General features: G+C 41.6%; 2 protein-coding genes across 4 annotated transcripts in view; one reads left to right on the top strand and one right to left on the bottom strand.

Moving 5' to 3' along the window:
- The window catches only part of ppm1e (protein phosphatase, Mg2+/Mn2+ dependent, 1E), a 61,324-nt gene extending 50,490 nt beyond the window's left edge, over window positions 1-10,834 (bottom strand). Inside the window, exons 1-2 of one of the 3 annotated variants that reach the window (XM_082549545.1) lie at window positions 10,567-10,834; window positions 10,248-10,435 (exon numbers count right to left, since the gene is read on the bottom strand). In XM_082549545.1, the coding sequence (XP_082405671.1) occupies window positions 10,248-10,426 (179 nt within the window). In that variant the 5' untranslated portion in view covers window positions 10,427-10,435; window positions 10,567-10,834. Of the gene's footprint in view, window positions 1-10,247; window positions 10,484-10,547 lie in introns of all 3 variants that reach the window. The other 2 variants (XM_082549546.1, XM_082549544.1) reach the window with 2 other exon arrangements.
- Window positions 10,835-14,439: 3,605 nt separating this feature from the next.
- smg8 (SMG8 nonsense mediated mRNA decay factor) lies at window positions 14,440-21,291 on the top strand. The gene is given in 6 exon segments (XM_082549303.1): window positions 14,440-15,112; window positions 16,298-17,195; window positions 17,343-17,488; window positions 17,907-18,788; window positions 20,087-20,271; window positions 20,273-21,291. Coding segments are annotated over 6 exon segments (2,769 nt in total). The 5' UTR covers window positions 14,440-14,488; the 3' UTR covers window positions 20,307-21,291.
- Window positions 21,292-21,866: the final 575 nt, after the last annotated feature.

The raw sequence follows: 21,866 nt of genomic DNA on the forward strand, positions 1-21,866 counted from the left end.
ATACCCCTCCACAAAAAAGTGTGTTTATGAAAGTAGTAGAAGTAGAAAAGTGCTATATAAGAACCAGTACAATTTACCATTTACCAGTTTTGGAAGATGAAAGGATAAAAATGTATCCTAACCCTGTAAAACTAAGTTCATCATATATGATACATGAGTTTTTGATGCCTCTACATCATCAGTGTGATTTTTTTTTATCCTTTAAAAACCTGATGTAGACACATGCAGTGCTACTGCGAACAATAAAATGCACAAAAATGCTGTAATTAGAAAAAAAATCAATAACCATTCCTGTTTCAAAAAATTTGAATTTTCAGGGAATTATTTCATGGTTCAGGCTTTACAGAGCTGAAATTTACTTGCGTGGTGTATGTTTAAAATGCTTGGGTGACCCGCCCAAGTAAATTATATGAGTAAGGAAACACTGCTGGCTTATTTCAATATATTTAGTTGAATAATTATCACCAGCTTAAGGCTCTGTCAGCAGCTCCACCCGCTCCAAGCTAAATGATACTTGATACTTATATCTGTGTGTAATTCTATTTAAGCAGATAGTGTGCAGGATTTTCCTTAGTTAACCACAGCCTCGCGTTTAATAATAGTGCAGCACATCAGGGTTTTTTTTTTTTACTGCTGTCTGATAGAAATGAAGTAAACATCAGCAGCTGATTATTTTTGTTTAGTATCTCTACTTATATAAAGATACTGAATACTAAATTACAGGTTCGAAATTATAGTTTGGACACATTTCTGGACAAGAGTAGTTTAAAAAAGCAACTTTACAAATATTACCCAGTCTGTTTGTGTGTGTGTGTGTTTCCCGCTAATATCTGTAGATATTTCAACAAATGTATCAATTATCTACAAAAATCACATATTGTGAAAGCCCCCAATAAACACTCAGATTTAGCACTATGCTGGTTTCCATGAACAGGATGACCTGGGATGGAGTTGAATTCTGGGACTGAATTGTTAGTGTTGGTGTGTGGATGGATGGTACATCTCAAAGTAACACACGCATGAATGTCTCAGAAGAATAATGCATTGTAATGAGATGAAGTCATCCACTTTACCTGTCAGTGGTTTTAGTGTTGTGGCTGATGGGTGTACGCACCAGCATAATGCCATCCACGTACATTTCAAATCAAACTGTGTTTAGAGAGAGTAAACCGCAACCTCTTCTTTTCAGATGTGACTCCCAGCTGCCTGGAGGAAAATGGATTAATACACACACACAAGCTCTGTCCACACCTCCAATCACGTTCTAGCACACCAAGTGCTTCACCCACCCCCTATTAACGCACACATTCACACGCAGAGGGGATCTCTCTCTTTTTGCACAAGTCTATTATTAGCTGTTCAACCCAGAGACAAACTAATGACACGTTGGGATGAATCACCAGAGCTGCTGCCTCCGACTATCATTACACTCACAGCAGAGCTACTGTAGAGACATCCATGTAGGATGCTGGCCACCACAAATATAAACACACTCATACCATTAGTCTGCTTCAACTGCTACAGCTTCTCGTCCATTAGCGTCCGAAGCCCACGTGTCTGCAGGTACAAATCTAGATTCAGCAAATACCCACTGTTTTATTTCATATCAAATCCATCTGAGGATTTAACCTCATTACTGTGTCGATGGCTTGACAGATTCATATCCTAAAATTTTTTGTCAATAACCCCTGCAAAGCTTTTTAGCATCTCTCAGCCTCAATGCTCAGACCGATCAGGTATCAGCCAAACTCCACACTCAGCACGTATTCTCTGTAAATATCTTCATTACATTACAGTTCAGTTACATGATCAGTCAGTTCTAACAGCCACAGCAGAGCCTCCTGTTACCGTGCATTAAAATTATCCAGGCAGTGAGGTATATAAACAGCTTCCATCTGGGAAAGGAGATTTCTTTTGCATTGCAGAGAAAAATAAGAGGCGCGCATGCACCATAAGAAGTTCAAATCCGCCCCAAGGCCTTTCTTGATTCCTCTCCCCATTGTCCTATAAAATTAAGCCTAAACAATTTTAACTGTTTTACAGTGCTTTGCTCATAAATTTTTCTTAAACTAGTTTCGGGTGACCTGTTCCAAAGGGTCATCGTCTTCTGATGACCAATACCATCACCAACAGGTTGGCAGAGGAAGCACAGGTAGGCATGCTACCTCAGGCCTAGAGACTGGTCACCAATGGTCACGAGCTGCTGGTGGAAAAATTGTTTGAAAGACCTCCTTGCAATAATTTTGGTCACTAGCAGGTTGCCACGGGCAATGATTTGTCTACAACCCCCTGCTAGTTATTGTCCAAGCAGTACTGAAACTCTGAAAAGTGCGACTCGAATGGAAATCGCCTACAAAATAAGTCAAGCCTATTCTAACACGTTATGGCGGAACTTTTACTTTGAAGGCAAATGTCCTCTATTTCTGGTTTTCAAGTAAAGAGAATTCAGTCAAACAAATCGCATGGAGGTCTTTGATGCAGCACAATCTTTAGCGTTTGACGGCAACCTCAAAATAATTCACTCACAAACCAATTGGGGACTACGTATTTTTCCCTTGTGACCAGATGATCATTCAAACCGGACTCTGCCTAAGGTTGTGCTTCCAACCCTTCATGTTTGCCCCGAACACAAAAAAGACAACACTGCTCTCTCTCAGCAGCACATACGTGTGCTGACACTGTTGCCTCACAGTAAGAAGGTTCCCGGTTTGAGGAGTTTGCATGTTCTCCATGTGCCTGCGTGGCTTCCTCCCAGGTTATCTCGGGATTCTAATGTGGCTGTGAATGTGAGGAAGATAAAGAGCTTAAAGCATAGAGAATAAAGTGCAGTATGACTGTATAGCTAGATGTAGTCTAAATTGCTTTGAGGAGTCACTAAGACTAGAAAACCTCTATAAATTAGAGAGATGAGAGACTTCTTTGCATGGTTACCTGTTCTTTGCACGATTTAGCCTGCCGTGATAAGTGGACGGATATCAGCCGAGCATCTTAAATGGTATCAACTTATAGCATCTCCCTTGCTCTTTACTTTTTTCATTTTAGATCTCGAGATCTACAAGCATTAATCATATCTGGAGATGGCTACATGAAACTACAGCGAGGCAGACTCAACTTGTTATCAGTCCTGTTATAATAATAATGTTAAACTGATGAGTTAGCAGGGAAATGAGCAAATTGCCCATCACCTCGACCCCGTGAGGACGTTGTCCATTCACACAAACCCAATTTAAACCATAAGGTGATGATTATCACATACATACCATGACATACATAAAGAAACATACATGACATACAAAAAAAACAAGATTCAAGAGAGCCCAAATTATATCACAGCACAATACAACCCATTGATCTCATTTAAGAGGAAAGATAGCTGCTACATATATTAACACAGCTACTTTTGGCTGCTTATTTGGTTAGCACTGGGGATAACCCCATGGAAATGTAAAAGAGGAACTCAGGGTCAGAAAAATAGTTTTTCCGGTTCTACCCATTATTCCAAACAGCCAGAGCAGGAAGCTGTTTTCAGCTTTCCTTCCCCGCGTCCCTTTACGCTCATTTAATTCTTTTACTGCATCCCTATAAAAGCAAAAGACCAAGACCCTGTGTTAAACTGAAAAGGGATTTTATGTTATAGTTAATGTTTATTTATTTATTTTGCAAAGTAAACTATAAAACTAGGCTCCACATTCTGCTATAAAATGTCCTTCCCACTGATCTGAACACACTGTCCTCAGACAACCAGAAATTAAGGACATGCCAACTCAAACAAGTAAAACTAAGGAGCTAAATAATACAGTGAGAGTGGACCAGGCATACTGATTGGCCATGTTGTTGTCTGAAGCACTGTTATCAAACTTCACATACAAAGACGCTTGATTGAAACATGATTAATCTGCTGCTGTTCCTGCCTGCTGTACTCAGACTGACCATTGTTACTCTAAGCAAGAGGATACCTGGGTTGCTACAATGATAAGTGCTGTAAATTATGTAAAAAAACAAAAACAAATAATACACGCAGCTAATACTTCTGCATTTCCACTCGCAGCCTTAATGCACAAAGAGCCCAGCTTTAAGAGCTTGCAGCCAAGGTTAATGGGCGCTTAAGTGATACATTAGATCGTGTATCGGGTCTGAATTGGAGGTGATACGTGATCTATGTGTTGCCTGTTTCTCCTGTACCTGCAGGACTGCCTCCAGCCTAATACTGAGGGAGCTCATTTTACATGTTAAAACACTTTAAACCAGACGCCACTTAAATCTGCAAGATCGGCTGCTAAAGTGATGAACTTTCCTGGTTGGATTCAAGTAAAATAACAGATTTTAAACAAGTTGAGGAAACAACACTGACACATCATCCACTTTTTAGTTTGAGCTGTAAGTTTTTCTGATCCCTTTGCAAATGTGATTCACTCTCTTTTTTGCTATAATTTTGGTTTCAACCATCTCATAACGCGTTCTGTTCATTTTGATCTGATGAAAGTTTAGACAGTTTTTGTGTTAATTCCCGATATAAAATGGAAGGACCTACTTCTGGGACTGAAAAGTGAGGCTTTAACCTGAACTCTTTCCCTTCAGGCGGAAACTTCTCTGGCTGTAAACGGTTGTATGGAAATCTATGGGAAACCGACCCTTTAGCTCCGTTGATCTATGAGCTTATAGTCTCAGTCATTAGTTTTAAGTATTATTCAACACAAGATGATGTTTTTTCTGTCAATTATTGTCCCAATATGGTCAAAAATTAAGATACAATGGAGATGACACTGGAGAAAATGCTCTGCTCAGGCTCATACACTGCAGGGCTCTAGTTTTAATAGAAAACTACATCATGAAAACTGTGACGTTTCACCAAATCTGTTTTGTGCAGCCAAAATGTTTCTGGCAGAAAACGCTCATCTCTAGGCTTCAAAACGGGACTTCAGAAACCGATTGGAGTGAGGTCACAGTAGCTATGTCCCATCTTTTATACTGTCTCTGTCAACTACTGCTACCGTCTTCAAGCACAAGCGCTTTTTATCATTTTGCTAGTGCGATAAAACAGTCAAACTGGAGCCCTGCAGCGTGCATGCTGCTCATTTCATTTTCAATATTTATCATATTTGGCTTGTTGTCGTCCCAGCAATAGTATGGTTTGATGTGTATCTATGTGTATTTTTCTAGTTTTTTACCATCTCTGATATACAGCTTGTTTTTGTTGGTTTGTTCAGAGGCCGTGCTCTCTTGCAAGAACTCTCCTTGAGGCACAACTTCTGAGAGTGAGCACCCACTCGTCACTGCATGTGAGAAAAACAGTGAGACGGATATTATTGTTTCCAACTTTCTCCCTGACTGATTATTTTACTTGTAAATATTGCCAAATGGTCTGGACAGAACGAGTTTAAGAGCTTTTCTCTGAAAACAGCTGCAGCAGCCCAACACAGCACAATGTGAGCAATAAGAGCGACATAAAACATACCTAAATCACATAAAACTGAGCCGAAAATCAGATTCATCCAATCATTCACTGATTCAACCCATTCAGTGCACAGTAATTTAAAAATGTAGTGAAACATTGGGGTTTAAACATCTTCTCTGCTAAGTCTAACTAGTTATAATAATAAGTTCATTGAGGTTTGGGGGGGAAATTGTGGATTTTATTGAAGCAAACCCAAGTAGCGTGTGAATCTGAAATAGTAAATGAAAGGTCGTCTCTACAGTTAAATGTTTTATTGACCCATCCATCAACCCGGGCTGCTTCACACGTCCAACTGTTAGTAAATTTTATGGCTCTGCAGTAAATTACTCCCACTTCTGCTCCCAACTGACCAGCGTCATGGCTTCTAAACATATAGTTTTGCTCCGCTGGCTGAAATGACTGATGCTTTTGTTTATCTTGGAGAGCCGATCTGGGATATTCATGTTTCCCAGAAGACGAGTCCTCTGGGTTTTTGGGAACCAACTGGCTTTTCCTTAAGCAGTATATATTAATTAATAATTTAACGCCTCCAACATTTTGCCTTGGGTATATAAGATGGGAGAAATAAATGGCCCTGTTTGACCTTCATACAGTAGCTCCTCAAATCTGTCTCCCTTGAAAATATAGTGTTACATGGAGAGTGGCCAATGAGTGATTCATTGCCTCTAACAAGCCAAATGTACAACAAAGTGCCTCTGCCAGAAAACAGAGACAGTGGGATATTTTACAAAGTAAGCCTGTGCATTGAGCTGCAGTTATTTTGGTAGGCTTGGCTAAAGGATGCTTCACACATCCAGATTGGACGGACTCTTATTTTTAAAATGACTGCCACAACTTTAGCTTTTCACTCGAATCCGATCAGCAGTAACTCTCACACGATGAATCACACAGAGCTGCGCAAAAATATTACTACAGTACATATAAAACACCCACATCTTGCAGCCATGCTTCTGCCTTGTTTCACCTTCACACCTGTTTCAGAGGGCATGAAGTTTCCGAGGGCTGTAGTAAAACGAAGTTCAAGCAATAACAGCATCTAAGACTAATATCATTCTCCAAATGGCCTAGTTCACTGTTATATTACCATTTATATATTACAGATGAACAAACATGCTGTGTGGCAGTTGGCTAAAATGTTTTTTCACACCTACTTTTACTTTTTGGTTTAGCTTTAGTTATAAAAACACAGTCTTATGTAATAATCTTGGTGTGCAGCAATTATTTTGCATTATTATTGATAGTATTTTAATTCATTTATATCATCAAAGAATTATTACAAAGTTAAGAAACAGATAAAGAGGCAATGTGGAATACCTTTTGATTAAAGATTGGGATATTTTCCAGGGTTGTCTTAAGCAAGGTGCCTGAATTGGTAACTAGTCCACTGAAAGATTAGGTGTGCTACTTTTTACTAGTAAGCTGTCGGGTTAAAGATCAACTAATGTCCAATTTCATCACATCAGACATTTGTACTTTCATATGCAGCTCTGTCAGCTCTGAAATCGGTTGAATACAACCAAGAATGTATGAACTAACAGTCACTTCTATAGAAACCCATCAGATTCAAACTCTTGCTTCGGGCCTCAACTTTCTGCTTCCTTGGAGTGGTTTGGCACCAGGTGGTGAGGGTGGAAGCTCACGTTCACCCAGCTGAAAGCTCAGACTTGTGAGTCAGAGCGAAGTCACACATCTTTGGATTAAAGTATGAAGCGCATTAGCGAGTAGACTCCTAATGTGCAGTATGAACTGGAGGAATCATCACAGAAAACCAAACCTGTTTTAGTGTCCATATGGGCAGCTAGATAAAATATATGATGTGTGATTTCGGGCTTTCCCAAGACTAAAGATAAGCATGCTGAAATTTTCCTGGCAATGTCTTTGGTCGCTCATACGATCAAAGATGGCAGCTGTTGATCCACTAACCAGCCAAGCAATAGGAAACGTGCATATCTACAGTGCAAATCTGAAATTTTAACAAAGATTGTGTGATGTCTCCTCCCTGTGTATTCCACCTCTGTATTATCACGATGCAGGAGGGAGGATAGTGCAGACGTGCATCTCCGTAGGTGATATCTTCGTACAGGCGACATGTTTTGTCGTATCCAGGTTTATAAAGTACACGAAGCACAGTGTGAAGTGCAGTGACTGCTTAAGGCCTCAATCACAGTAGAGGAAAAAATAGATCATCAACCTCCGTGTGACCACAAAAAAAACATGGTTGGTGAGCGATTGCATTTAAATGGTTTCCCAGACGTTGAGGTTGTGAAGCTCCCTCAACGTCTTGTCGAAGGTAAGTGTGCAACAAGCTTGGAGTAAACTTGGGTTGTGTTCCCTTTTGTGACTTTAGCTGAACCCGGCAACACCAAGAGATTTTGAGACTTGAGACTTGTGCTGTAATGTTGAGAAAAATTCTACTTTTTGAGTTTTCAAATATGTTGCTAAATTTAAAAATTCTGGCCGCTTTTGAAGTTCTACACAAAACTAAGGGAGAAGCTGATCGTTGTGGGGAGTGATCACGTGGTCCAATAATCACCTTGGCTGTTTTGTTTTATTAATAAGTGTAAGGCAAAACTGCTGCTTAGATTAAAATTTGATTAATTGCACAGTTTTACTAAAGGCTAATCAAAACTCTGTAAGCCCACCTTATGGTTGATCAGTTGCTGAAAGATCAGGCACGCCTACTGTGAAGCGTTGAAACAGTGGGTTAAAAAAAATATATATATATATCTGCAATACAGTCCCAATCACTTGTTTGTGATTGGATCGTGAGCGACAATCTTTAAACATTACAGCTTTCACTAGATTAGCATTCACTGTGGGTATCAAAGTATCACGAAAAGATGGAAGTGTGATGTGACATTGCAAAAGATGAATGTAGATGAACGGTTAAAAAAGTGGCATCATGAAGCCTCAAACTTAGTATTTTCACTATCGTCATCTTGATATTTGATACAAAATGTGACGAAAGGATCAGTCCGAAGGGAAAACAAAGACACTGCATTCTCATTGGCTGGATTTTTATGCTGGATGATCCTCCTTTCTAACTCTAATAATAACTATATTTTACAAAATTGACTTCATGTTTTAATCTATGACCTTAAACTAGTGATTGGGCCTAGGAAGTCATCAGGACGGCATTTACTGAGGTCATGGATCATAGGAGCCCACAGTCATTTTCCCATAGACTTCTATAATCTGGACTTCTTTTTGGAACCACATGAGTCGCCCCCTGTTGGTCATTATAAATACTGATTTAAGGTTAAAGGCACTTCTATCTTTCATGCTTTCTTTGGTTATTGTGGAGGTTTCTCAAATACAGAAGACATTAAAAAAAAAAGCTCAATAAATTTAGAGTGGGTAGTAGCTAATTCCTCCTCTATTGTGCATCTCAGTTTGGAAACCTTTACACTCAGTGGTTATGTATTGTACCTGCTAATAACTTGTTAGCTCCTGCTCTTTGAATATTTAAAACCATCAGGCACAGGCACGCCAGCCGATGCAGCTGCTCCTAAAGAGCATGAGTTAAACAGAAAAATCTACAGGTTTTTTCATACTGTTCCCACTCTTTGTCCTTTGGGGTTAACCTGCATGTGAAGACAGGGAGAGGGAGGAGGTGGCAAGCTGCGCTAGATGTTAAGTGCTGAACGGTCAGTGACCTTGTATCCGCCAGCCAAACAAACCTGGACATTGCGATAGAGACAGCGTGAATGTGCGGTGACACTGATCTGGATGTGGCTGCTGCTGCAACAGGTTAAATACGCTCTGCAGAAAGCCCCTGTGAGCACTCCGGGCTGTGCGTGAGTTTATCTTCACCACAGCTGGAAGAGCATGCATGCAGACCGGTCGGTGCAGTCATTTTCAACATGCAACCATGCAGTCCCCTTGCCACTCGGTGCCCTAGATGAGTCCTTCCACCCTCTTCTTCCCAGCACAGTTTCTGCACCTATTTTGGATTAAAAAACCAGGCCAGGCAGCAGAGCTCAGGGCAGCCGTACATTTCTGTCTCAGCTTTACCGTTCATGCCAAGTTTGTTCGTGCCTCAGAAGCTGGATTGTTACTAATTTAACTGAGCAGCTGTTAAAAGCGTGCATGTTAGAGAAGAGTCCACTCATAAACATATCTGTACTTTGCTTCTTTTCCTTTCGCAATGGGATTGAGGTTGAGGTAAACAGCACACATCTGTTAAATGTCACTGATATAAATGTGGTAATCTCAGTCTGCGGCCATTCATTCAGTCTGCGACTTGGATTTTAGAGCGTAACGATTCAGGCTAATAACGTAACCGGTGGGTTATTTTTAGCCCGTGAAGATGCGCTCAGCAGTGATGGCGATGGCTTCCTCCTCCTCCTACACCACAATGACGTCGTGCTGTTACGCAAAACCAGGGGTTCACCTTTTGTGGACCTACAGCTCCGACGTAAATTTCTGGCACAAAACAGGCGCAAGTGCGCAAATAAAACACGCAGAACAACACGAACACATTCCGAGGCGAGGCGGCTTTTAACTTCTGCTTTAGCTTTAATTCCGCATCTGTAACGGCACTTGTCTAAACTTGATGCTGGCACACCCTGGTATGCCCAGAAGCAGGCGGCTGGCCGCCCGGGAGGGCAGCAGGCTTCGGGCATCCCGCTTCATCCTGCTCTGGACCCAGTCGGGGTCGCAGCTCCGCTCACCTGGCGCAGCTCTCCACAAAGTAGAAACCCACATTTCAAAAGCACGGCCACTGACATTATCTGACTATACAGAGACACGGAAATGACAGCATGCCACGAACAAAAAGTGGACACTTAACTATTTGTAGAGGTGCTGGAGACACAGGTCGAGGCATTCCCCCTCCACTTCGTCCTCAGACACCAGGTCCGACAAGGGGCGCATCGGCAGCGGGTCGCCCTCCTGCAGAGGCATCCTCATCTCCCGAATAAAGAGCTCCAAGAACCGTCGGAAGGTTTTCTCCTCTGCTGCGGCCATCATTTCTCATTCCTGGACAGACAGAGACAGCTCCGCCCGTCAGTACACTAACTTGCCGGGCTAAGAAGAGAAGAGTCAGTACACTAACCGAACTAGTTGGACTGACAGTGCAGTACCATACTACCTGAATAAATGTGTACTACCGGAGGAGCAGGGCCGTGGACTACCGGCGCGTCTGAAAGCAGCGGACCCGACTGGATGAGCGGACCGTGGCCTCTACGGTTACACTACAGGACGAGCTGTCACAAGCTGGACTGAGCCCCCATTCAGAGCAGAGCGGGAGCGCGCGCCGTGTTATCAGGGATTTCGGATGATCAGAGGGCGGTGACGTCAGAGAGACGACGCCAAAGCGGGGTCGCGAGCGCGCACGCAACGTTGCCTCCTGACGTCCCGAGACCTTTCTGAAGACATGCCATCACGATGAAGGTGATAGGTGTTTAAAGTAAACACGAGTGGAGGAAGGAATTCAGATATTTAACTCGAGTACAACAGTACTAACATATCACAGTCAGAATGGATTCACAACATATATATATATACACACACACAGAGCACTTTATTAAAGCTTATACACTTTATTACAGCTTATACAGAGAACTTTATTATACTATTTAAATGTAGTAGTTTTTATGTGTTTTCATTTTGTGAGTTAGTTTTAGTGCTTTTTTTTAAATATAACTTTTTCTTAGGTTGTAGTATTCTTGCAGTATTTTTGGGAACAGTACTATGACTATGTTTCAATTTACAGAATTATTAATATATTTTGAGGAGAGCACGATGGCGTCGTCATTAGCACTCTGCACTCCGCACACAGCAAGAATGTCCTGGGGTTTGGATCCACCATCTGGCCGTGGCCTGTCTGTGTGGAGTTTCTGTGTGTGTGGGTTCTCTCCGGGTACTCCGCCTTTCTCCCACAGTCCAAAGACATGCAGTTAGTGAGGTTAGGTTAACTGGTGGTTCTAATAGGTGTGAATGTGAGTGTGACTGGTTGTCTGTCTTTCTGTGTTAGCCCTAGAGACTGAAACGATATACTGTATATATCCACTTGATAAAGAAAATAGCAGGACTGATAAGAGCATGTATTTTACTAAACACTGATACCTCAAACAGGAGTTATGACTTAGTTTTTTTATCTGGATTTGAACAAACTGTTTCAAAGTCTTAAATAACTAATACTTGTCTACTTACTTTATTTCCTTTCCCCATGAACACACATCTGGCTAAAGTCCGGAATTCCCAGATGATTTCCCTCTTAGCGATAATTTTGGATTAATTTACTTACAGAGTACATTTCCATGGAGAGAATAGCAGCTTACAGAGCTTAGGAGAAATGTTATAACGGTCAGAAGTGATGTACATGATCACAAGTTGCAGGTATAACCTCAATGTCACAGCACACCCAGCCATACACAGAACACAAGCACACACATCTCTACACAGTATATTTTGCATTTTGCAGCCTACATTAGCTTCATTCATATTCATTAAGAATTAAGGCAGTTCTGAAGGCGAAAGGGGCGTTCAAATCAATACTTGCAGAGTGTGCTTAATAAAGTGGCCATGAGTGTATATCCAGATAATTACACAGCTGTCTATTTGTCTATATATATAAAATTGATCAATTCGAGTAGAATAAAAAACAGAACATTAATGAATATGTTATTTCATCTGAAAGTGTATTTTAGGTCAATCCACTCATCATTGATAACACTTTTTTTTTTCATTGATAACACTAAAAACACATTTTTCCAAAGTAAACAAAATTTCAGTACAAGAAAAAACCTCATTGCATTTATGTGACAGCTGCTGTCGCTTAAAGATATTAACAGTTAAATGCAAAACAAAAGCAGAGCTAAAACATGAGACTTACTAAAGAAAAAACTTAGAACAAAACTTTAATGATTGTTTATGTTAACTACTTAAAATGGGCAGTTTAATTTTTTAAATTTGTATTATTTTTTTTTTACAAATTAAAATTTCAGTCTCACATCATTCTTACGGTTTATATTTTGACAGTATGGTTTTGCTTTACTTTTATTTTTTTTATTTATTTATTTTTACATCTGAATTAATATTTATGTCAATTAAGGTTATTCTAATTAACTAAAACTAAAAAAATAACACTAAAACCACGTATGAAAATAAAAAACACACGCAAAGAAAACTGTTTAGTTAATGGAAAATAGTAATTAATTTGAAAAAGAAATTAGAAAAAAGGAAACAAAAACAACTGAAAGCACATCTTGTTATTATCAAAATAACTCAAATTAAATTAAAAAAAATTTTTTTTTAATTTAGTCTTTGGTCACTAACAGCACTAGGAGAGTTTGCGGTGAATGTTTAATAAGACTGGGATGTCTATTTTCTATTTAACTTCTTAAGTCTTAGGATCCTACAAAGAGCATCCGTACGATGATAAAGAAAACCTAAACTACTGAAAAACTGTTGTGACGAATAAGTACGAATCAGGTGGGCTTAACATCTTAGACTTTTCTACTTTAAATAACACTTTCAAAATTAATTGGGCTAAACATTTTCTTAAAAACCCTACCTCTATCTGGAACTTTATACCATATCATATTTTCTCTCGTTTTGGTGGCTTTAATTTTATTTTAAATTGTAATTACAATGTTGAGAAACTCCCTGTAAAGCTTTCATCCTTCCATAAGCAAGTCCTCTTAGCGTGGACCCTCATTTATAAACACAACTTCTCACCTCACAAATACCTTATCTGGAACAACAGAGATATTTTATATAAAAATAAATCACTTTTCCTGGTCCAAAATGGGATCCTATTGGTGGCTCAGCTGGTTAACAAAGAGGGACAACTACTTACTTACAACGACTTTATTGCACTATATAATTTTCCAATCAGTGTTCAGGAATTCTCAATGGTGCTTGGTGCCATACCGTCAGGGACTTTAATGTTATATAAAAACACTGACAGCTCAATATCTACCTCAGTCACTCTCCCTGATCCAGCTGAGTCACCAATAGGAAAAATCTGCTTTTCACAGGAACTTGGTAACAGCAATAAGAGAATACGTAGTTTATTCCAAGAAGATATCGTCTCTCTCCCATATATAATATCTTATTGGAACCGATATGTTCCAGATATCAAGTGGAAGACAGTCTGGATGGTCCCCCATAAATATTTGATTGTAAATAAGGTGAAAGAAGTCTCATTTAAAATTCTACATAAATGTTATCCAGCCAGTCACTACATGGTAAAATTTAAAAGGGACATAATTGTACTTTCTGTGGGGATCATCCAGAAACTGTGACACATCTTTTTTGGTACTGTTCTCTTACACAGAGATTCAGGAAGGAATTTAGCAGGTTTGTTATTGTCCATATTTTAACGAAGTTTTCTTTACGATGGGAAAATGTTTTATTCTGTTTCTTTAAGTTCCCCAAGAAGTATGATAAATGTGTTTTTATGATAAATTTGTTAATACTTTTAGCTAAATTTTTTATCCATAAATGTAAGTTTACTAACAAAACACCATATTTCTGTCATTTTTTAAGGATGTGGAAATGTACATACAATCAATATCAGACCCCACCAACAAAAAGGCTCTCAAAACAATATATGTATGTGAATTGTTGCGTGTATTCTTATAATTGTTATTTTTTTCTTTTACCCCTGCCTTTTGGTGTTCATGTTCTGTTGTTTTGTATACTTCATCTGTTCGTATTATGTATACTCATTGTTTGTTAAATAAAGTTAAAAAAAAAAACTACTGTCTTCTTCTTTCTTTAGCAGCTCCTTTTTAGTGGATCGTCTTCCTCCTGGTATGCTCCCATCCTAGGACAATAGCTGAAACCGAACAAATAAAATAAAATAAAATAAAATAAAATAAAATAAAATAAAATAAAATAAAATAAAATAAAATAAAATAAAATAAACCCACAATTTAATAACTCTGTGACACAAACTGTGGTTTAAATTGGGAAGAGGAACGTTGAAGCTAATGCTGCACTGACTCGGACATTTTAGTACAAGGAACCGGAAATGATAGGGGAAAAGAGTCCGGGGTTGTTTTCATTCCCCTGGTTTTCAACATGAAGGAAGCAAACATGGCTCGTCCCGTCAGTGTGGGGGATCTACTACAAGCGGAGCTCTTAGAGGACGCTGCTTACCGGGAAGAGGGGCTGTGTGTGGTCGGTATTTTCGGTAAAAGCAACATGCAGCCCGGCGCGCTGAAGGAATCTCTGATCAACACACTGGCGGACAAACACCTTTTCTTGATGTTCGGCGGACCGGAGGACGGCGGCACGCCCAGCAGCCACATCCAGGCTTTTTACGACCAGGAGAACCGGGTGCTGTACCTTCTGCTCTCCTCCGTCTGCGACAGCCGACAGCTACTGCGAGCCTGCCTGTCTCTGGACACCGGGAACGGACACTCGGACGCCCACGACTTCTGGAAGGGCCTGGAGCGGCAGCACTGCCTCCACCTGCTCTACATGTTCTCCGTGTGTCACGTCCTGTTGCTCGTCCACCCCAACCAGACCTTCGACGTGACCTACGACCGGCTCTTCCGAGCTCTGGACGCTCTGCGGCAGAAGGTTCTGCCTCTGATCCGGGCTGCCATCAAAGACTCCCCGGTATCTAAAGAGTGGAAGCTGAACTGCCGGCCCTGCCCTCCACGGCTCCTCTTCGTCTTCCAGATGAACGTCACTCTGAAGGTCTGCTCTCTAACAAGTCCTTATTCGCTCTCATTCATATATGCACTTTATATTAAAACTGAAATATTGATATATGTTTTAGTATAGTTACAGTGCTTTGAAAAAATCGTTTCCCCTTTCCTGATTTCTTTGGGGGTGGTTTTGGCATATTTGTCACACTTACATGCTTCAGATCATTTAAAAAAATGAACATTAGATAAAGATAACCCGAGTTGACACAAAATGCCGTTTTAAAGTTATGATTTCATTTATAAGGGGGGAAAAAGTTATCCAAACCTACATAGGCCTTGTGTGATAAAGGAATTGCTCCCTAAACCTAATAACTAATGTGCAAACCTTTGCAGCAAGAACGGCAATCAAGCATTTATGATAACTGGCAATGAGTCTTTAATTGTTTTCATTGTTCAGCAGTGTTTTTCTCCTTTGAAGCCCTCCATGAATGCTATTTTTGCCCAGTCTCTTTCCTACTGTTGAATCATTAACTCTGACCTTAAATGAGGTAAGTGAGGCCTGCAGTTCTTTAGTTGTTGTTCTGGGTTCTTTTGGGACCTGCTGGAAGATTCATTGACGTGTTCTTGGATTCATTTTGGTAGATTCAACACGCCTGGGAAGTCCACCCAGGACTCCCAAAGCCTTAACTCTTTTCAGACAGATAGCCGTCAATGACTTTGTTTCTCAGCTGTTTCTTTAGATTTTGGCATAACATGTTGCTTTTTGAGATCTTTTAGCCTGCTTATTTTTTTTGTCAGACAGGTTCTGGTCTGGCAGTAATTCAGCCTGAGTGTGGCTGAAAATGTGGCTAATTGCAGTTAATTAATGAGTCAACAAGGGACAATTACTTTTCCCTTAATAACTGAAATCATGATTTAAGAACTGCATTTTGTCTTTACTTGAGTTATCTAATGACCAATTATAAAACCATTTGTTTGATCTGAAACATTTCAGTGTGACAAACATGCAAAAAACAGAAAATCAGGTCAATATGTTTTGATGGAACTGTTTTATTTTTTCTTTTAACACAGAATCTGGACTTTAAGTAAAATAATGACAGTTCAGTCCATAGGAAATTTTGCAAAAATATTTCAGAAACTGTCAAATCTTTCTTTAATAAATGGTCACGCCATATAAGAACTCAGGGTAGCCATATGAATACAAATGATGTTGTCTTTGTTTGTTATTCTAAAGGTTTCTGCAAACGGCTTAGAGTCAAATCCTGACAAACCAAAGAAGCACTCCCCCAGGCGGAGGCTTCAACACGCCTTGGAAGACCAGATTTATCGCATCTTCCGTAAAAGCCGAGTTCTCACCAACCAGAGTAGCAACTGCTTGTTCACGGTGCCCGCCAACCAAGCATTTGTGTACGTGATCCCAGCACTAGATGAGGACCCCTTAGGTGCATTACTCGGTCAGCTGCGGTCCAACTGCATGTTGTCTGAGCAGGACTCCTCCGTGCCCGTGTCGGGGCCGAGGCGCTATCAGCAGATGCGGCATTCAGCTCGGCACCCCAGCAGCAGCAGAGACTCAGGCAGCATATCGATAGGCAGTCAGCTGGTGGACTGCAGCTTAAAGGAATTCCTCTGGCAGCATGTCGACCTGGTGCTCACCAAAAAAGGTTTTGATGACAGCGTCGGCCGCAACCCGCAGCCTTCGCACTTTGAGCTGCCGACCTACACCAAATGGGTCCAGGTCGCCTCCAGACTCCACCAAGTCCTCATCAAAAACACAGATGAAGAAATGGCTGAGCTAGCCACAAAAGTGCAAAGCCAGGTGAAGGTTTTGGAGGGTTTTCTTGACGCTGACACAAAGTTCTCTGAGAACAGGTGCCAAAAAGCGCTGCCTCTGGCTCACAGCGCCTACCAGTCCAACCTCCCCCATAACTACACCACCACGGTCCATAAAAACCAGTTGGCTCACGCTCTGCGGGTGTACAGCCAGCACGCTCGAGGAGTGGCTTTCCAACGCTACGCTTTACAGCTTCACGAGGACTGCTACAACTTTTGGAGCAACGGACACCAGCTGTGTGAGGAGCGAAGTCTGACTGACCAGCACTGTGTTCACAAGTTCCACCTGCTGCCTCAGCCAGGTGAGCGCATCATCTTCCTCTGCACAAGTTTGAGGAGGGCCCCTTTAATGCAATTTTTTTCATTGACTATTTCACATAATTGTCGTAGCTCTAACACTGAAATAAAATAAAAGCCAAAAGTGTGAAATCTGACACTTAATTCCACAGGAGAGAAGCCTGACATGGATCACAACCCACCAATCATGAATCACAACAGTAGAGGGCGCTCCACCAGCTCCTGTAACTGTGGACGGAAGCAAGCTCCCCGTGAGGATCCTTTTGACATCCAGGCAGCAAATTACGACTTCTACCAGGTCAGGATTTACTCCACATGGGTCCTGCTGAGGACCACAGAGGGGCACAGGCTCTCTGCTCTGTCAGTATTTCTACATACAGCTGTGAAAGACTCAGTCAGACACAAAATTTTGAGGGAAATGTCTCACTCTGTAGCTGATAACAGCTCCTTTATCAGCTCAGGTAGTACGCTGTGCGCTTTTAGAGATTTTCTTATTGAAAATTGTCAAAAATGCCTCTAAGAGCCACGAGAGTGAAGCAAAAACAGAAATGTCATCCGGTTGCAGATTTATGGTTCTTCGCTACGAGATTATCCCTCCACATTGTTCAGTTTTCTCGTGTCATTATAAAAACACTGTGTTTTTAAATTGTATATCTAAAACACAACATCTAATCACTCACAAGTATTTGCTTGTTAACTGTCTTTTTCCTGAGTAGATGCTGGAGGAGAAATGCTGTGGGAAGCTGGAGAGGATTGAGTTTCCAGTGTTCCAGCCCAGCACTCCTGACCCGGCCCCGGCAAACCAGGCTCAGAGAAACCCCTGTGAGGCTTCAGGATCGGGTGATGCAGAGAGGTTGAAGGAGCCCAGCACTGCCCAGAGCCACACGCCTGGAGACACCAGCCTTAGCCTCGCTCTTAGTCTAGGCCAGTCTACAGACAGCCTGGGGCCCTACGGGGACGGAGACGGAGCCGAAACACAAGTCCAGCAAAAGAGGCCGAGCCTTGTTGACCGGCAGCCTTCCACTGTGGAGTACCTTCCTGGAATGATGCACTCTGGCTGCCCTAAAGGTCTCCTCCCTAAATTCTCCAGCTGGTCACTGGTGAAACTTGGCCCAGCAAAGTCGTATAACTGCCACACGGGCCTGGAGCAGCCAGGTTTCCTCCCTGGCTCCTCATTCCTCTTGCCGTGGGACTTGGTGATTCGCTCCCGATCGGAGGAAGATACAGGACTAACGGAGCCTTTGGACGGAGGCACGTCCTCGTGGCCAGTGCCCAACAAGACCCTTGTGGGAAAGCGAGGCAGCACCGGTGGGCTCGGTAGGAGTCGCAGGAGGGAAGACATGGCTCGCATCTTCGTGGGGTTCGAGTATGAAGACGGCAGGGGGAGACGCTTCATCAGCTGCGGGCCTGATAAAGTAGTGAAGGTGCTGGGGCCGGGGGGTGCTAAAGATCCTGCCACCAGGGTGCTAAACACCGACATGCCGCTGCACATCCCTTCTCCCTCCCAGGGCCGTGGCCTGAAGCCCCACTTCGCCCAGTTGACTCGCCTTTTTGTTGTAGTGCCTGACGCCCCGCTGGAGGTGACCCTCAACCCACAGGTAAGCAGCAGGAGGAGACTCCAAGTCATCTCCAAACAGGGGTGCACCTGATGATGATTTAATGGACTCTTATCTACTGTTTATTTTCTCAGATGTTTTTCAGCGACGTAAACAAAAACTCTTTTAAAAAGGGGGATTCATTTTCTGTCTGTTTTCAGTGAGTCAGCTAATTCTTTCAGCAATATGTCCATGATCACTATGTCTGGGACTCTGTAAAAGCTAAAGTTACAGTTCAAAGCTAAACTTTTAATCTTTTTTTTCCCCGCCTGGAAAAGGTTGGAGTGTGCAATCTAAGTCGGGGACAAATTGCCACGAAAAGTGGAGGAGTTTAGGTGTCTCAGGGTCTTATTCCCAAATGAGTGAAGCATTAGATTGACAGACGGATTGGAGCTCTGCCGGTCCGTTGTAGTCTAGAGAGAGCTGAGTGTAACCTATAGTTGCGAGCGCTGGGTAGAGACAGAAAAAATGAGGTCGCAGATACAAGGCGTGGAAATGAGTTTCCTTTGAAGGGTGACTGGGGTTTCCCTTAAAGACCCAAACCAAGCAAGAACCTATTGCACTGTTCAGTTCATTGTTCAACAACAGGAATGTATCACAAAATGTGCAAAGAAAAGGTTAAGATATCTGCAGCATGTCACTATTTAGGCAGGTATGAAAACTAAAATGAGCATGTCACAGTTTTAACAAAGACAAACCTTCAGACTTGGCTGTAGTTGCAGATTCTGTTGCCCTTTAACACATATATGGTGCATATATATAACAAAGAGGAGTGAAATCTGCCAAATGATTAATAAAGGCAACTCAAGCTGCTCTGCATCATACACTAAATTGCCTCATCCATCCATCCTGCTCTTATCTGAGGTCAGGCTGCAGGTCATTCCAGGCATCCTCAGCTGTACTTTCCACTTTCTTCTGGGTGATCCTAGGCTTTCCCAGCCAAGATCTTAGTAAGTTCTGGGTCTGCATCAGGGTTTCCTCCCAGTTAGGAGGCATCCTAAGCAGATGCCTAAACCACCTCAGCTGGTTTCTTTTGACACAGCTCTACTCCAAGCCCAGACACTCAAGTGAATAAACAACTTTACTCTTTTGGTCACTACATGCCTCATTCTTGACCAAAAAAGCAGCAAAATTTCCCATCTCTCCATTGCTGCCTCCTGTTTGAACCTCTCCACTACCCCAGTATCCACCTGTAACCTGTCAAAGTGACAATCTTGAAGCCTAGATTTTCAGTTGTGTGGCTAAATTATTAGGGTTCAGCACTGAATAACATCGTCTTTTGTCCTCTGCTGTGATTTCAGGTACAGCCAGGCCCTCCTCCCTGTCCGATCTTCCACCCAGAGCAGACTGAAATATCGTTGCCATCTGATGGCCTTTGGGTGCTGCGGTTTCCTTATTCCTACGCCACAGAACGTGGTCCCTGTTACCCCCCCAAAGAGAACCAGCCCCTCAACAACTACAAGGTGCTGCGAGGCATCCTGAAAGCCACCACCGCCACCTCTCCACAACAATAACCCTTAAGGTTTTATTCAAGACTCCACCTTCGCAGACCCTCCCAGTGTTGTTTCTGTACATTCTGTATATTTGCAGACACTGCAAATATTTCCTTTTTTGTTGACATCTTTTACTCTGGATTTCAATGAAATGACATGCGGGCGTGCATGGTCTCCACAGATAAGCATTTGCACACATGCTCTTGTGTATGTGAGACCGTATTAGCTGCTCTCTAAACCATGTTTAGTGTCAAATCCATTCATGCAATACTGTGTTGCATTTACCTCTCCCAGTGCAGACGCAAATGCTGGTGTGGTCGAATGTTTCCTCACCAAAACCACAGAGAAAGTTTGTGTTGAAGTGGGCTATTTCCCAAGTGTGAAAAATAATTTGATCTGTCTCAAGTGAATATGTGACAACAGCTTTGTACACCTACAGATTTGGACCACTGGTTCTCAGACTGTGAGGCACATTTAAGCACAGAAAAAAAGCCTTTAAATTAAGACTTGGATTATTTTATATTTTTATCAGTAAATAAAAATTGCAAAATGTGATTTAAAATAACTTATTTTCACTTTTTTTTTTGCTCCCCAGAAGACAGATCAATGTTGCAGTGACATTAATCTTCACATTTCAAGCTTGAGCACAATAATAGCACCAGGAAAAACTTCCTTCAAAGTTAACATGAGGGGGCGTGGATCCTGTGGTAGCTGTTTGCAGCTAAGCTAAGCTAAATTTCCAGTACCAGCATCCCTGCACATTCACGCTGGCAGGCTTTAATAATGATGTAAATTTTCCTGTCACTGGTCAAACAGTGAAGCTCTCATTAGAGCAGAGACTAGAGTCGACTGTGTACGTCTGAACTTGTGTTTCTTTTGTTTCAGTTTGTAAAGATATCACAACACACACTATTGCTCACAAACAAAGATTTAATACACTCGAACTAAACCGAAAGACGTTTTTTGTTTTTTCTGTGTAAATAAAAGCGACTCGGACATTCTGTTTCATGTTATTGGAGGTGATTTTTTTTCCTCAGTGTTGTAGATGTCAAGAAAGCAAGTGCAAAAAAAAAATCCTCAGTTACACTTTGAGAAGTATTAATTTCCTCTTTGATGTCAAAACAGAACTTCTTGAGTCACCTGTAACTTCTTTACAATTCACCAGGAAAATAGGTGAAAACATTCTAAAGGAATTAAATAAGGTAAAACAGAATCTGTCTAAATTCTAAGATTGAACGTCAGTGTTTGTAATGACCACATTTATTCTTCAACACAGCCTGAACTTTCTTAGGGAAGCTTTCCTGTAATTCCTTTAAGCAGTCTTCAGGAATAGTTCTCCAGGCTTCTTGAAGGACATTCAAAGCTCTTCTTTGAATTTTGGCTGCCTTTTGTTGGCTTCTCCAGCCCCCCTGGCGACCCTGAAAAGGATAAGCAGAAGAGAATAAATGGATGAACGGATTCATCACTCCATCAGAGCTGTTGCTGCTGATTTTCAGTCCAGCTCTTGTGTAAATTCGCATACCTCAGACTTTCCCTGTTTCCCTTTCTTAAGAATGGCTTCTTGACAGCCACCCTTCCACTGAGACCA

The sequence above is a fragment of the Aulonocara stuartgranti genome (genome assembly GCF_965226115.1).
Source record: "Aulonocara stuartgranti genome assembly, chromosome: 10".
Lineage (NCBI taxonomy): Eukaryota > Metazoa > Chordata > Actinopteri > Cichliformes > Cichlidae > Aulonocara > Aulonocara stuartgranti.